Source organism: Hemitrygon akajei, chromosome 29, assembly GCF_048418815.1.
Source record: "Hemitrygon akajei chromosome 29, sHemAka1.3, whole genome shotgun sequence".
NCBI lineage: Eukaryota > Metazoa > Chordata > Chondrichthyes > Myliobatiformes > Dasyatidae > Hemitrygon > Hemitrygon akajei.
In genome coordinates, this window is record NC_133152.1 from 15,257,580 (window position 1) to 15,274,709 (window position 17,130).

Consider the following 17,130-nt stretch of genomic DNA (forward strand, 5'->3'; position numbering starts at 1 on the left):
ATAATTACAAGGGACTTCAACCATGTGACTTTGGACAAGACACTACCTGCTTTCTCCCAGTACGTGGATTGCTACACCAGGGGTAATAGGACTATTGACCTACTGTATGCAAACGTAGAGGAGGCATATAGTGCATCCCCACTGCCTTCATTGGGGAAAGCTGATCACAACCTGGTTTTGTTACAGCCCAGATATAAATCAATTGTGATGAGGCATCCCACTACCACACGCTCTTTTAGGAAGTGGACTCCTGAAGCTGAACAGGCCCTGAGAGACTGCTTCGGTACTACTAACTGGGATGTACTGCAAGGGGGGCTCTGTGGGGGCGTTGAGGAGGTCACTGAATGCACAACGGACTATATTAACTTTTGTGTGGATGCAGTTGTCCCTGTTAGAACTGTTCGCTGCTATCCCAATAATAAGCCCTGGATCACTAGTCACATCAAAGGCCTCCTAAACCAGAAGAAGAGGGCCTTTAAAGATGGTGATCGGTTGGAGCTTAAAAGAGTTCAGAAGGAACTCAGAGTACAGATGAGGGGGGCAAAGGAGCAGTATAGGAGGAAGCTAGAACTAAAGCTGCAGAAAAAAAGCATGAAGGAGGTGTGGGATGGGATGAAGATCATCACCGGATGCGGTGCAAAGCGGAGGGCGAACATAAGTGGAGATATGGAGAAAGCGAACCAGCTGAACAACTTCTTCAACAGGTTCGACAGCTCAATCTCATCCTCACCGCAGAAATCCACACCAGGCTTACTTCCCTCACAGGAAAATAGCCACTCACAGGAGACCTTGCCCAAGCCCAGTATTACGGCTGCACAGGTGGAAGGTCAACTGAGGAAGATCTGTACCAGCAAGGCGGCTGGACCGGATGGAGTTTCCCCACGATTACTGAGGGCCTGTGCTACTGAGCTGGGAGAACCACTACAGCGCATCTTCAACATGAGCCTGGAGCAGAGAAGAGTACCCAGACAGTGGAAGACATCCTGTATTGTCCCGGTACCGAAGAAACCACAACCAAAGGAGTTGAATGACTTCAGACCTGTTGCCTTGACGTCGCATGTGATGAAGACCATGGAGCGGCTGATAATACAGAATCTGAGGCCACAAACCAGGCACGCCCAGGATCCTCTTCAGTTTGCATATAAGGAGAAGGTGGGAGTGGAGGATGCTATCACGTATTTGCTGCACAAATCACTCTCTCACCTAGAGGGGGTCAGTTGTGCTGTGAGGATTACATTCCTTGACTTCTCTAGTGCCTTTAACACCATCCAGCCCAAGATCTTAAGGCACAAACTAACGGAGATGGGAGTAGACTCTCACATGGTGGATTGGATAGTGGACTACTTGACAGATAGACCTCAGTATGTGCGGTTGGGAGACTGTAGGTCTGACACGGTGGTCAGCAGCACAGGGGCGCCGCAGGGAACCGTACTCTCTCCAGTCCTGTTCACCCTGTACACATCAGACTTCCAATATAACTCAGAGTCCTGCCATGTGCAGAAGTTCGCTGATGACACGGCCATAGTGGGGTGTGTCAGGAATGGACAGGAGGAGGAGTATAGGAAACTGATACAGGACTTTGTGATATGGTGCAACTCAAACTACCTGCGTCTCAATATCACCAAGACCAAGGAGATGGTGGTGGACTTTAGGAGATCTAGGCCCCATATGGAGCCAGTGATCATTAATGGAGAACGTGTGGAGCAGGTTAAGACCTACAAGTATCTGGGAGTACAGTTAGACGAGAAGCTTGACTGGACTGCCAACACAGATGCCTTGTGCAGGAAGGCACAGAGTCAAATGTACTTCCTAAGAAGGTTGGCGTCATTCAATGTCTGTAGTGAGATGCTGAAGATGTTCTATAGGTCAGTTGTGGAGAGCGCCCTCTTCTTTGTGGTGGCGTGTTGGGGAGGCAGCATTAAGAAGAGGGATGCCTCACGTCTTAATAAGCTGGTAAGGAAGGCGGGCTCTGTCGTGGGCAAAGTACTGGAGAGTATAACATCGGTAGCAGAGCGAAGGGCGCTGAGTAGGCTACGGTCAATTATGGAAAACCCTGAACATCCTCTACGTAGCACCATCCAGAGACAGAGAAGCAGTTTCAGCGACAGGTTGCTATTGATGCAATGCTCCTCAGACAGGATGAAGAGATCAATACTCCCCAATGCCATTCGGCTTTACAATTCAACCGCCAGGAGTAAGATATGTTAAAGTACTCAATGTATTTAAGTAAACTACTTAAGAACTTTTTAAAAGCTATTATTAATGCTTTTTGAGAGAGTGATTTAGATGCATATCATATTTTTACTGAGTTAAGTATTGGATGTAATTAATTTTGCTACAATAAGTGTATGGGACATTGGAAAAAAAATGTTGAATTTCCCCATGGGGATGAATAAAGTATCTATCTATCTATCTATCTAATTGGATGACATTGTGAGGAAGATGTCAAAAGGCTGATACAATATAATCTGGATAAATGAAACACTTACCCTGAATGGATTACATACAAAGACTAGAGTACCCGATAGGTGGGTGGCCTTCAAAAGTGAAATTTTGAGAATGCAGCGTTTGTATGTTCCTGACAGAGTAAAAGGCAAAGATAACAAGTTTCTTGGTTTCCGAGAGATATTGAGACCCTGGTTAATACAAAAGGAGGGAGGTGCATCGAAGGTATGGGAAATCACAAAAAAATGAGGTACTTGAGGAGTATAAGAAATGCAAGAGAAGACTTCAGGAATTCAGGAGGGCTAAAACACATGAGGTTCCTCTAGCATACAAGGTGAATTAAGAGCAAAAGGATAGCAAGGGACAAAATTGGTCCTCTGGAAGATCAATGGTAATCGATACTTGGAACCAAAGGAGATGGGGGAGATTTTAAATGGAGCTTTGCATCAGCATTTACTCATGAGACAAGCACAGGCAGAGAAAAGTAGTGAGGCAATGCAGCAGCGAGGTCATGAACCCCACACAAGTTACAGGAGGAGGTGTTTGCTGTCTTGAGGAAAATAAGGGAGGATAAATCCCCAGGGCCTGACAAAGTGTTCCCTCAGACCCTGTGGAAGCCTGGTGTAGAAATTGTAGGGGCTCTAGCAGAGCGGGTGAGGTGGTGCAGGATTGGAGGAGACCTAATGTTGTTTCATTGTTGAGGAAAAGCTCTAAGAATAAACCAGAGAGTTACAGGCTGGGGAGTATGACATCTGTAGTGGGAAAGTCATTAACAGCATCCTGACAAATTGCATCTCCATTTGGTATGAGAACAGTCGAGCATTGGACCAGAAGCCCCTACAAAGGACTGTGAGAATGGCTGAAAGGATCATAGGAGTCTCCCTACCGCCCACTGGGGACATTTTTCAGGAGCGCTACATACTCAGGGCCTTTGGTATTGTTAAGGATCCCACCCATCCATCCAGTATCCTCTTTGTCTTTCTACCACCAGTCAGGAGACCACAATGAAGTTGATGATGGGGGACTCACAATGATGATGGAGAGGACAGATCAGAGCAAAACTATGCCAACTGGTCAGTCAGCCTCTCTCTCCCTCTGGAGAATAAGCACAGCCAATGGGCACAGCATTCAGTACTGCTTGTGTCTGGGGACCAATAAACAAATCTCACCCAGACCCTGAGCAGCTTTGAGAGTTTGGTTTAGTGGCGGACTGGTCAATGATCTCAAACAGATTTGTAACAGCTTCATCATCTTCCCATGGTCATTAGCTTTGTACACCACTTCCCAGAACACCTCCAGCTCTGCATGCTCAATTTGCCAACAGCTGGTACAAGTTATAGATGCAGCTGTTTCCATGAGGATTAAAATCAAGAGCGACTATAGTTGCACAGTATCTCTTACAACTTCAGAGCATTGCAAAGTGCTCTTAAATAAATTCTGTAATTTCAAAAAAAAAATGCAGTAAGTACAATTTTGTACTCAGATTTCCGCAGAAAGTTGAGATTTGCTATGCATTATGAACACAGTGGGAGAAGTAGCAGTGATAGATCATCCCACACCACAGGCTTACACTGTCTTAAAAAGTCATTGCCAATTCCTCTGGTCACTCCAGCTACGGATACCACCATTCTACATCGATCCAAGCAAATTTCCCAGTGGCCAACCACACCTAATTCCTATCTCGATTTCCTTTCCAACATGCCAGTCTATGGCCTCCTCCTGTGCAACAATGAGGGTGGAGGAACCACACCTCATATCCCATCTAGGTTGCTTCCAACTTGACAACACAAACACTGATTTCTCCTTCTGGTAATAATTTTCCACCTCCTTCCCCCTTCTTTTCCTCACTCTGGCCTCTTGCCTCTTCTCACCTGCCTATCACCTCCCCCTGGTACCCCTCCTTCCCTTTCTCTCATGGTCCACTCTCCTCACCTATCAGATTTACCTTTTCCATTCACCTGGCTTCACCTATCACCTTCTAGCTAGTCCTCCTTCCCTCACACCCCACCTTTTTATTCTGGCATCTTCTCCCTTCATTTCCAGTCCAGAAGAAGCGTCTCAGACCGAAACGTCGACTGTTTGTTCACTTCCATGATGCTGCCTGACCTGCTGAGTTCCTCCAGCGTGTGTGTCTGTGTGTGTGTTGTTGTTCTGGATTTCGAGCATCTGCAGAATCTCTTGCGATAGTGACTTAATAGTCGCTGCGATTCCCCAGCTTACAGTTGTAACCCCGTCCAAAAACACTGTTGCTCATCTAGATTCAAAATGAGCCTCCCATCTGACCTACGACTTTCAACTTTCCGACTACAGGAAGCCGCCCCAGCATCTGCTCAGTTTAACATCTATCAAACCCAGTCTGAACTCTCCCCATTCAATGTTCCTCTCATCCCACGAACAAAGGTCATAAAACCACACAGGACCATCTCCAAGAGAGAGATCATTTCCTACAGCAACTACGTGATCTACGAAAATGTATTTCCCAAAAAAACACCTCAGCGATGTGTACTCGGGCTGTTGTTTTGCACAGCGGAAGGCAGCGCTCAGTCAGCGTGCATTGCTCTCAAGGATCAACTTACCGACTAATCAAAGAACCAAACCTGTAAAGAGCCAGTACAAAGCAGTAATATTCATTACCACCTTTCAAGAAAAAGTTGCTATGGAACCAAAGCCCCGGGTTGGAATGATTTGTCTGTTTAATAAATGTGAACTGAAACTCTCGCCTTTACCCGCAACCCGAGGACTGTGACCCAATTTAGAACCTCAGAAATTAACTGCTATGCCTTTTAAATGTGACTCGCCCTCATCTAAAAGTAGCAAAGATTAGGCAGATTCCTGTAGGACTGAGAACTCTTGTACGCTGTGTCTGACAAGGGAATAGAAACGGCTACTTGCCAGAAAATCGCTGATGATGGGTTCATCCCGGGAAGTGCTCACTCCCGTAATAAACCACACGCCATTCACAGAGGATCAGGAGATAAGAAGGGTGGGATGATCAGTTGTTCCGTTGTAGAATTTCTCTTCTCACCAGTGCACTGGTGCAGTTCCGATACTTAGTTTGGATTCTAGTTGTTTACGTTCTTTCTGCAGAACCCATCCCACCTGTGGGAATCAATCGCATCTCCCTCCTCCCTCTACACATCGCCCGTAACCCTAACACCGGGCAGACAACAGAGCCCTTCTCCAGCTGCAGAGACTACGATCCATCCCGCGAACTACATCCTCCCGTCACCACTAAGATGCATTTACTTGAGCAGAAGTAACGTATACGGTCGAAACACAAACACGTCGCCCTGGGTAACGGTAGGCAGGTAACCAGCACTCTTCTGAAGTACTTGTGCAACTGGCTTACAGCTCGGCTGCGCACATCTGTGCACGCTTACACGGTTCACATCTGGGAGCCGTCACGTTATTTACCCACACTCTCTAGGCAATTACTATACCCTGAAAATGGCAACGAGTAGGTCGGGGAAATGCAACGAGCCCGGGTCAGATTTCAGACAAGTAAGGTTTGTCAGTTTACAGTTGCCAGAGTCCTAACCTAGCTCTCCCGGAACTTGAAGTGGATAGTTAAACAGTCTAACGCGAACACGGTGAAACGCAGCCAGTTTCCCCTTACTAAGTGAATGGATCAACGTTCTCAGGGAAATAAAGCGTCCCCGAGAACACTTTCGTTACGCTCTCTACAGACTGACGAGAAGACATTTCCCGAAGGCAATGAACACGGTTTCCGCAAACTGCACGCTTTCAGACCCAAGCCAAGGACCGAACGCCCCTTCCTACCATTGTTAGTGCCTCGGCGGGACTCCACATTCGATCTCCCAAGCTCCCACCTCACCGCCTATCCTGGCCTTGCGCGCCGTTACACAAGACAAGGCAGCATCCAATAGCTCTGATTGACAGCTCTCCCTCGTTGATTGATGGGCTCAACCAAATAAAGGAGCTCGGCCAGCTGGGCGGCCGTGCTGAATCCGCCAATCCCCTTTGGGGGGCGGGGCCTGGGTTAACTCCCTGGGTGCTGGAGCGTGGGCTTAGTTTAACGAATTTGCATTTACAATGCACTGAAAATATCTTAATTTAGGAAAGTCGACTTCAGTTAAGTGATTAAAGCATGTATCACCTATGTCAAGGTTGCTGAGAAGGTTGAATTTTAAATGTCCTTAAAGACAGTTCAGTTTTAATGATTTTTCTACACTTGCTTGGCAACTTTCAGTGGTCCTTTCACAAAAAACATCAAGGCCCCGAGGACCGGGGTTCCCAACCTAGGGTGCACTGACCGCTCGGTAAGACATGTCACAAAAAAAAGGGTTGGGAACCCCTCCAATCCTGATGAAGGGTCTCAGCTGCTGCTGTTAAGTTAACAAATTTCATGACACATGCCGGTGATATAAACTTGAACACCACACACAAAATGCTGGTGGAACACAGCAGGCCAGGCAGCATCTATAAGGAGAAGCGCTGTCAACGTTTCGGGCCGAGACCCTTCGTCAGAACTAACTGAAAGGAAAGAGATTTGAAAGTAGTGGGGGGAGGGGGAAATGCAAAATGATAGGAGAAGACCGGAGGGGGTGGGATGAAGCTAAGAACTGGAAAGGTGGATTGGCGAAAGTGACTTCTCTAACATTGAACACTGACTTCTCTAACTTCTGTTAATGCCCCTCCTCCCTTTCTTATCCCATGCCTGACAATATTTAGTTGTTTTTTTCTCCCTCTCTGCCCATCACTCTTCCTGTTCTCCATCTCCCTCCATCTCACTCTGTTCTCCTCTCCCCCTCCCCCTTTCTTTCTCCAGAGGCCTCCCGTCCCTTCTCCAGCTCTGTATCACATTCGCCAATCACTTTTCCAGCTCTTAGCTTCATCCCACCCCCTCCGGTCTTCTCCTGTCATTTTGCATTTCCCCCTCCCCCCACTACTTTCAAATCTCTTACTATCTTTCCTTTCAGTTAGTCCTGACGAAGGGTCTCGGCCCGAAATGTCAACAGTGCTTCTCCTTATAGATGCTGCCTGGCCTGCTGTGTTCCACCAGCATTTTGTGTGTGTTGTTGTTTGAATTTCCAGCATCTGCAGATTTCCTCGTGTTTGCGCGATATAAACCTGATTCTGATTCTGACTTGAAATGTCGACTGTTCATTTCCTTCCACAGATACTGCCTGACCCACTGAGTTCCTCCACTTGTGAGCTGCTCCCCCAGCACACCAAGTCTTTCAACCTCAGAGTCTCAGAAGATATAGGAGTCTGCAGATGCTGGAGTATAGATAGGCACACAAGATGCCAGAAGAATTCAAGCAGAATCAGTGGAGGGAAATGGACAATTGTCATCTCGGGCAGAGACCCTTTATCAGGACTGAAATGCAAAGGGGGAGCTCGTCAGCTTCAAAGGTGGAAGGAAGGGGTGGAGTGAAAGCTGGCAGGTGATAGGTGGGTCCAGGTGAGAAGAGGAGAGTGCATTGAATGACAGAAGCTGTGAGGTGACAGGTGGAGGTGACAATGGGCTGTGGACATGAAACCAAGTGAGGAGAGCAGATAGGAATGATAGGGAAAGGGCAGATTGGGTGATGGGCAGATAAATGAAAGGAAAGAAACGGTGAACGTTCTGAGATGTGTCAGTTTTTCAAATCCCAGTAACTCATCCAATACTATTTTTAATCAATGCCATTTCTTTCATCTCCTCATTCAGTCTAGACCTATAGACTGATTTTACTTCCAGTTCTCTGTGTCTTCTAGCATGAAGACCGACAAAATGCTTATTTAATTTCTCAGCCATTTCCTTATTTCTAATGTAATTCCTCCTGTTTCAATCAGTGAAGGACGCAGGTTAATTTTAGTTGATCTTTTTATTTAAACGCATCTGCAGAAACCCTCACACTTTGTTTCTATGCCTCCTACTCACCTTTCCATCTCCTTAATAATGGCTACACCCTCTTTGATGAATTCTGAAATATTCCATTTCTCAGGTTTACTGTTTTAGTTGGAAATATTGTATGACTTTTCCACATCTAATGGTATCTCTAACTTGTAAACCAGGTATTAATTCTTCAAATATTTACCCTCATACCTTTTAATGTGGTTTCCCAATCTATCACTGTTAATGTAAGCTTCATGTCCTTACAGTAGCTTTTTACAAAATTGAGACCCTAGTTTCAGACTGAACTAGATCACTTACAATTTTTATATAAGCCGTCATATTATGATTGCTATTCCTGAAGGGCGTCCTAACTACCAGATCATCCATTCTCACTCCACAATAATAAATCAAAATATACCTTTTCCCTTATTGGTTTGATAAGATATATTTCTACAAAAATATCACTAATGCACACCACAAATTCATTCTGCAAAATTCTCACTTATGATTGGCTTGACAAGAGTATATGTAGATTACAATCCTACATGATTATTGTATTACCACTGTCACATACATCCCTAATATATGACTTCCCTGAATTACCGTCACTGGTTGGGGTCTTATATAAAACTCTTACCAATGACTGCTCTTCTTGCTGTTTCTCTGCTCCACCCAAACTGATTGAACTGCATTTTCTGAGCTAAGATCCCTCCTCTCTATTTTCTTTATCCCTTTCTTCAGTATCAGTTCTATTCACATTCCTTTTCCCCTTTATTTCTCTCTTCCCTGGGATGGATAATTCTCAGACTTGACAATCTTGTGACTACGTCTCTGTAATAGGAATGACATTGTATCCATTTAACTCCTAGTGTGCTATTATGAACAGCATGATTTCAAATAAAGAGCTTTCAGTTTTGACCATTTCTGCCTGCTTTGACTATAATTGGAGGCATCTTCCAAAATCTGTATGCTCTGCCCTCCTAATGCATTCTGATTATTAATAACCATTTTGTTAATTTGCACCCTCACTTTGTCCTTTCTTTTACACACTTACTGGCCACCTTATTTGGTACCTCCTGTACCTAATAAAGTGGCCACTGGCTGTATGTTTGTAGTCTTCTGCTGCTTCAGTCCATTCACTTTAAGGTTCGATGTGTTGTGCATTCAGAGATGCTCTTCTGCACACCGCTGTTGTAATGCATGGTTACTTGAGTCATTATCACCTTCCTGTCAGCTTAAACCAGTCTGGCCATTCTCCTCTGGCCTCTCACATTAGCAAGGCATTTCACTCTGAGAATTGCCACTCACTGGATGTTTTTTTTCTGTTTTTTTGCATCATTCCATTATCTTTCAGACCCATGACCACTACCAACTAGATTCTCGAAGGACGACAACAGCAGATACCTGTGAACACTACCACTTAGAAATCCCCCTCCAAGTCACACACCATCCTGACTTGGAAACATATCACTGCCATTCCTTCATTTTTGCTGGGTCAAAATCAAGAAATTCCCTCCGTAACAGCACCATGGGTGTACCTACACCTCAGGGACTGCAGCGGTTCAAGAAGGCAGTTCGTCACCACCTTCTCGAGGGCAACTAGGGATGGGCAATAAATGCTGGCTTAGCCGGTGACAGCCACATCCTGTAAATTAATAAATAAATAAAATTCTCTGTAAACTTCAGAGACTCTATTGAATTATTTCACGGTTAAAGTCACTTAGATCACTTTTCTTTCCCATTCTGATGTTTGGTTTGAAGAGAATTGAACCTCTTCACCATCTCTGCATGCTTTTATACATTGAGTTGCTGCCACATGATTGGCTGATTAGATATTTGCATTAACGAGCAGATGTACAGATGAGCCTAATAAAGTGGCCACTGAGTGTATCTGTGTAAGCTCTCTGTGGTTGGAACTCTTCCTAGCTATTTAGTTCAAAGCTTCATCTATATTCCACGTTTAATGATTCATTGGGACACTGGTCCCACCCAGGTTCCTTTGAAACTCTTCCCAACAAAATCGTTTCCACTTTGCTTAGGTCTTGTGCCAAAGGCTCCCAAAATCAAATCCATTTCTCCCAACCATTGATGAAGAATGTGCAGAGAAGATTCACCAGATGTTGCCCAGATTGCACAACATTTTCTTTGTCCAATTTAGGTTATTGATTCCTACATACATAGACCATAACAAATGGACCTTTTCTTTTTTATTCCATTTTCTCCAACCCTGAGGTGATGTCCTTAATCCTGGCACCTGTTAGAAAATACAACATCAGGGACTCATACTCCACTGAAGGATATTTCTCCCCCAACTATTCTGTTCCTATAACTATGACATTTCTTTTCACTCTTGAATGCTCATATACCACAGCACTGTGATTGGTTTCCTTTCTTCCCCTGCAGTCTCTGCTCTTGTCCACACAGGTTGCAAACCCCTCATACATTTTGGACATTGGCGAAGGCTGAGACTCGTGCAACACTACCCCTTCCTCTGTCATTTGTTGCCACACATAGCTTGTCTCTTTCGACAGCGTAATCCAAAAACATTTAGAATAAAGAATGTGACTGTGTCCTGAAGTATTGAATTGAATAGAATTGACTTTATTAATTACATCCTTCATATACATGAGGAGTAAAGATCTTTATGTTACATCTCCATCTGAATGTGCAATGTGCAATTTATAGTAATTTATAATAAATAGTATTCAATACACACACACACACACACACAAAAGTGCTTCTCTCACGCTCACATTTCAGTGTTTAAAATTTCTGACTCTGCCTCATCAACTCTAAGCTGAAGTTCCTGAAACTGCAAAAACTCAATTAAATCTTGCTCTGTCTGGAAAATACCCTGTTTTCCATCAAGTCCCATATACCACAATCACACACATCATCTGTCCACATCTGTCTTAAAATATTTATTTAGCATAATCGAATTATTTAATTCTGTCACATCCACTGAAGCCCCTTACTGAGCAAGGTCCACAACCAGTGATCATGACACTCGCGGAATGCTGTGCTAAGCGCACACACACATACAGCTTTCAGATGGCAGCACAGAGACAGTTTCCCAGGTAACCTGATTCAATTAACCAGTTCCAGCTGGTTAACCAATCACCTGGAAGACTAATAGTTGCTTGTTTACCATTTCACACAACTGCAGTTTAAAACTAAATGGTTAAGAGAATTTAGCCATGAACTAAACTAAATAAATAAAGTTTCAGAGTAAAATTAAAAACATTTCCTTACTCTCTCCACGAGTGCTGCACTCAGAGAATGCTGTGCTTAAAAAGACACTGTGCTCTGATTAGATTTAATTTTGCACCAGTTCAGCTGAAAATTTCAGCTCTTCTTATAGCCGATGAAGTACTCCCAAAAATAGGTTATCTTTGTAATTTAGGAGCTGCTGCAGTCCATTTATATATGGCAAAATCTCACGAATAGTAACATAATAATGACATAACATTAGGGATAAACCTAGTCAGGTCACTTGGGCAAATGCCTTTGATCTTCTTTACTTGGTGCCATTGGGCCTGGGAGGGCAGACTGGGCCAGATTTAATACTTCATCCATAAAATGATGGTGCAGCTCTGTTGTGGTGTACTGGTGGAATGTGCTTTGACATATCAATATGGAATTTGAATCTCAAAACTCTTGACTAATGTTAAGGATATCTGTGGGGTATCACTAAACACAGCCAAACATCATTTATCTAGACACCTGGTAATTGTTGTTTGAGTTTTAATTATGAGAGAGTTATGAAGGAGAGATCTAAATTCAGCTGTAATTTCAGACATTCTAGTGCATTGTTAATACAATGATAGAATGTGCAACTCATAACTCAGACCTCGGAACTGACTGATGCAACTGCAAGTTCAATGAATGATTGTAAAATGCAAGAACATGCCAAAAATTTTGCACATGGGTGAGACCTCAAAGACAGCAGTGAGGGAATCTACTGTGAGTTGGGATTGGAGTGGAAACCAGGACAACAGAAAAAATCTTTACATTTTTGAATGAAGCAATGCAAACTTTTTTTTTAGCAATTTGAATTGGAGTTTTCAGGAAATAGGAACTTAACCAGAGGACTTTCTCTGTGCCAGCAGAAGGGAAAGGGGAAAAAAATAATGTTAACTATATTTTGGAATAGAATGCATTGCTGATAAAATTCAGAGAGAGATGTACGTCAAAAAGTGGACAAGGAAACTTACTGCTGCTTAGCATCCTGCCTTAGCTGATGTGCCAGAACATATACAACTTTAACACCAGTAGGAAGAAGCAGTGAGAATGGGTGTCCTTATCCATCACCAGCAGTAGCACAGTAACATCACCGCTCATAAAGAAGCCTGAGCCCTGCCAAGCTCTGACTGCAGTAGGCTTGAAAGAACTGCACATGTAGTGGTTAGCACAATCCCTTTACAGGACCAACTGTAAGATCAGGGTTTGATTCCCATCATTGCCTGTAAGGATTTTGGACGTTCACTCCATGGCTGCATAGGTTTCCTCCAGGTCTCCAATTTGCTCCCTCATTCCAAAGATGTATGGTTAGGATTAGTAAGTGATGGAATAGTGGAGCAGACTCGATGGGCTGAATGACCTAATTCTGCTCCTGTGTCTTAAGGTCTTATCATCTTATCTTATAACCAGTAAGAGAGGTCGATTAATTTGAGCTTGTCCTTAACAGAGGTGTATCTGCCCATGACAGTATTAGTAGAAGAGTTTACCATTCTCCCTGTGGATACAAAGTCCATATTCACACAAAGAACGTCTACCATCATCTGTCAGTACAAAATGGGAAGATTCAGAAAAGATACCACAGCTCACTATTGAACTGATGCTGAGAGCTATCAAAAATGGAGCACTGTATTCCACTGCCATCACCAACCCCATAGGTTGGCATATTACTCACTCCAACACCGGCATCAAGTCAGGAGAAGGGTATTGGTTCAACAAAGAGCAATGAAGAGCATGCTAGCTGCAGAACTAGATGTGCTGAAAGTGATACATCATCCTGCAAAGCTACAATAGAAAGTTATCTTCATGTGAAACTGCAGAAGTATGATGAACTCACAACTAAAAAATCTTAAAATTCGACAGTGACATGTCATGAATGATGGCGGAGGAATAACTGACTGATGAGGAGAGGATGGAGTCCAGCACATAATGTAAAAGATGAAGCAGAAGTGCTTGTAACTGTCTTCAACCAGCAGTAATGTGGGATAAATCATTTTTGCCTCCCTTGAGTCTTTTTCACCACAGAAGTAGAGCTTCAGCCAATTGGATTCACTCCATGATATTGGGAAATATCTATAAATGGAGCAGTGATTGAGTTGCTGAAATTATGCCCCAGATCTAACAAATGGATTCAGTACAACAATAGCATGAAATGAAAGTTACCTTGGTTTGTCTTGGAAAAGGCAGGACGAATGTAGTGTGATCAATTATTTCTTCATTGGTCAACTACAATCCTCAGGACAGCCTCAGTTCAAACAGGATCAGAACTGCTGAGTTTCATATGTGAGGCTTGAGTACCTGTTATTGTGTTTGGACCATAAGACCATAAGACAAAGGAGCAGAAGTCGGCCATTCAGCCCATCGAGTCTGCTTCGCCTTTTCGTCATGAGCTGATCCAATCTCCCCTTTAGTCCCACTCCCCCACCTTCTCACCATAACCTTTGATGCCCTGACTACTCAGATACCTATCAATCTCTGCCTTAAATACACCCAATGACCCGGCCTCCACTGCCGCCCATGGCAACGAATTCCATAGTTTCACCACCCTCTGGCTAAAAATTTTTTTTCGCATCTCTGTTCTGAATGGGTGCCCAGCAATCCTCAAGTTATGTCCTCTCATACTAGACTCTCCCACCATGGGAAACAACTTTGCCACATCCACTCTGTCCATGCCTTTCAACATTTGAAATGTTTCTATGAGGTCCCCCCTCATTCTTCTAAACTCCAAGGAGTACAGTCCAAGAGCGGTTAAATGGTCCTCATATGTTAACCCTCTCATTCCCGGAATCATTCTAGTGAACCTTCTCTGAACCCTCTCCAATGTCAGCACACCCGTTCTTAAATAAGGAGCCCAAAACTGCACACAGTATTCCAAGTGAGGTCTTACCAGTGCCTTATAAAGCCTCAACCCTGCTCCTATACTCTATTCCTCTAGAAATGAATGCCAACATTGCATTCGCTTTCTTCACCACCGACTCAACCTGGAGGTTAACCTTAAGGGTATCCTGCACGAGGACTCCCAAGTCCTGTTGCACCTCAGAACTTTGAATTCTCTCCCCATTTAAATAATAGTCTGCCCGTTTATTTCTTCTGCCTAAGTGCATAACCATATACTTTCCGACATTGTAATTCATTTGCCACTTCTTTGCCCATTCCCCCAATCAGCGCACAGAGTCGACTGTACTTCCTTAGAAGGTTGGCGTCATTCAATGTCTGCAGTGAGATGCTGAAGATGTTCTATAGGTCAGTTGTTGAGAGCGCCCTCTTCTTTGTGGTGGCGTGTTGGGGAGGAAGCATTAAGAAGAAGGACGCCTCACGTCTTAATAAGCTGATAAGGAAGGCGGGCTCTGTCATGGGCAAAGTACTGGAGAGTTTAACATCGGTAGCTGAGCGAAGGGCGCTGAGTAGGCTACGGTCAATTATGGAAAACCCTGAACATCCTCTACATAGCACCATCCAGAGACAGAGAAGCAGTTTCAGCGACAGGTTACTGTCGATGCAATGCTCCTCAGACAGGATGAAGAGGTCAATACTCCCCAATGCCATTAGGCTTTACAATTCAACTGCCAGGACTTAAGAACTTTTTTTAAAGCTATTATTAATGCTTTTTGAGTTAGTGATTTAGATGCATATCATATTATTACTGAGTTAAGTATTGTATGTAATGAGTTTTTGCTACAACAAGTGTATGGGACATTGGAAAAAATGTTGAATTTCCCCATGGGGATGAATAAAGTATCTATCTATCTATCTATCAATCTATCCAAGTCTCTCTGCAGACTCTCTGTTTCCTCAGCACTATTGGCCCCTCCACCTATATTTGTATCATCAGCAAACTTAGCCACAAAGCCATCTATTCCATAATCCAAATCGTTAATATACAACGTAAAAATAAGTGGCCCCAACACGGACCCCTGTGGAACACCACTGGTAACCGGCAGCCAACCAGAATGGGATCCCTTTATTCCCACTCTCTGTTTCCTGCCAATCAACCAACATTTTATCCATGCATGTAACTTTCCCGTAATTCCATGGGCTCTTATCTTGTTCAGCAGCCTCATGTGCGGCACCTTGTCAAAGGCCTTCTGAAAATCCAAATACACAACATCCACTGCATCTCCCTTGTCTAGCCTACTTGTAATTTCCTCAAGAAATTGCACTAGGTTTGTCAGGCAGGATTTTCCTTTAAAGAAACCATGCTGAGTTCTGCCTATCTTGTCATATGCCTCCAGGTATTCCATAACCTCATCCTTGACAATCAACTCCAACAACTTCCCAACCACTGATGTCAAACTAACAGGTCTATAATTTCCTTTTTGCTTCCTTGGCACCTTCTTAAATAGCGGAGTGACATTTGCAATCTTCCGGTCCTCCAAAACCAGGCCAGAATCTACCGACTTTTGAAAGATCATTGCTAATGCCTCCGCAATCTCCACTGCTACTTCCTTCAGAACACAAGGGTGCATTCCATCTGGTCCAGGAGATTTATCTACCGTTAGACTATTCAGTTTCCTGAGTACTTTCTCTGCCATAATTGTGACTGCGCATATTTCTCTTCCCTTACACCCTTGAATGTCCAGTATATTGCTGATGTCTTCCTCAGTGAAGACTGATGCAAAGTACTATTTCAGTTCCTCCGCCATCTCCTTATCTCCCATTACAATTTCTCCAGCATCATTTTCTATTGGTCCTATACCTACTCTCACCTGTCTTTTACTCTTTATATACTTGAAAAAGCTTTTAGTATCCTCTTTGATATTATTTGCTAGCTTCCTTTCATAGTTCATCTTTTCCCTCTTAATGACCTTCTTAGTTTCCTTTTGTAAGCTTTTAAAAACTTCCCAATCCTCTGGCTTCCCACTAATTTTTGCTTCCTTCTATGCCCTCTGCTTTGTTTTTACTTTGGCTTTGACTTCGCTTGTCCGCCACGGTTGAATCCTTTTTCCATTTGAAAATTTCTTCTTCTTTGGAATATATCTGTCTTGCACCTTCCTCGCTTCTTGCATAAACTCCACCCACTGCTGCTCTGCCATCCTTCCTGCTAGTGTCCCTTTCCAGTCAACCTTGGCCAGTTCCTCTCTCATGCCACTGTAATTTCCTTTACTCCACTGAAATACCGACACATCGGATTTCGGCTTCTCTTTCTCAAATTTCACAGTGAACTCAATCATGTTATGATCACTGTCTCCTAAGGGTTCCTTCACCTCAATCTCTCTAATCACCTCTGGTTCATTACACAATACCCAATCTAGTACAGTCGATCCCCTAGTGGGCTCAACAACAAGCTATTCTAAAAAGCCATCCCTTAGACATTCTACAAATTCTCTCTCTTGAGATCCAGTGCCGACCTGATTTTCCCAATCCATTCGCATGTTAAAATCCCCCACAATTATCATAACACTGCCCTTCTGGCAAGCCTTTTCTATTTCCTGTTGTAATTTGTAGTCCACATCACTGCAGCTGTTTGGAGGCCTGTAGATAACTGCCATCAGGGTCCTTTTACCCTTGCAATTTCTCAGCTCAACCCATAAAGATCCGATCCTATGTCAACTCTTTCTAATGATTTAATATCATTTCTTACCATTAAAGCCACGTCACCCTCTCTA

General features: G+C 43.7%; 1 protein-coding gene across 3 annotated transcripts in view; it reads right to left on the reverse strand.

Annotated features, from left to right (window-relative positions):
- The window catches only part of LOC140718236 (endothelin-converting enzyme 1-like), a 319,941-nt gene that overhangs the window by 194,831 nt on the left and 107,980 nt on the right, over nt 1–17,130 (reverse strand). Inside the window, exon 1 of one of the 3 annotated variants that reach the window (XM_073031725.1) lies at nt 6,226–6,344. The exons of 1 other annotated variant lie outside the window; for it this stretch is intronic. In XM_073031725.1, coding sequence (XP_072887826.1) covers nt 6,226–6,255 — 30 coding nt within the window. In that variant the 5' untranslated portion in view covers nt 6,256–6,344. Of the gene's footprint in view, nt 1–5,337; nt 5,681–6,225; nt 6,345–17,130 lie in introns of those variants that run through there. One more of the 3 variants, XM_073031727.1, reaches the window with a different exon arrangement.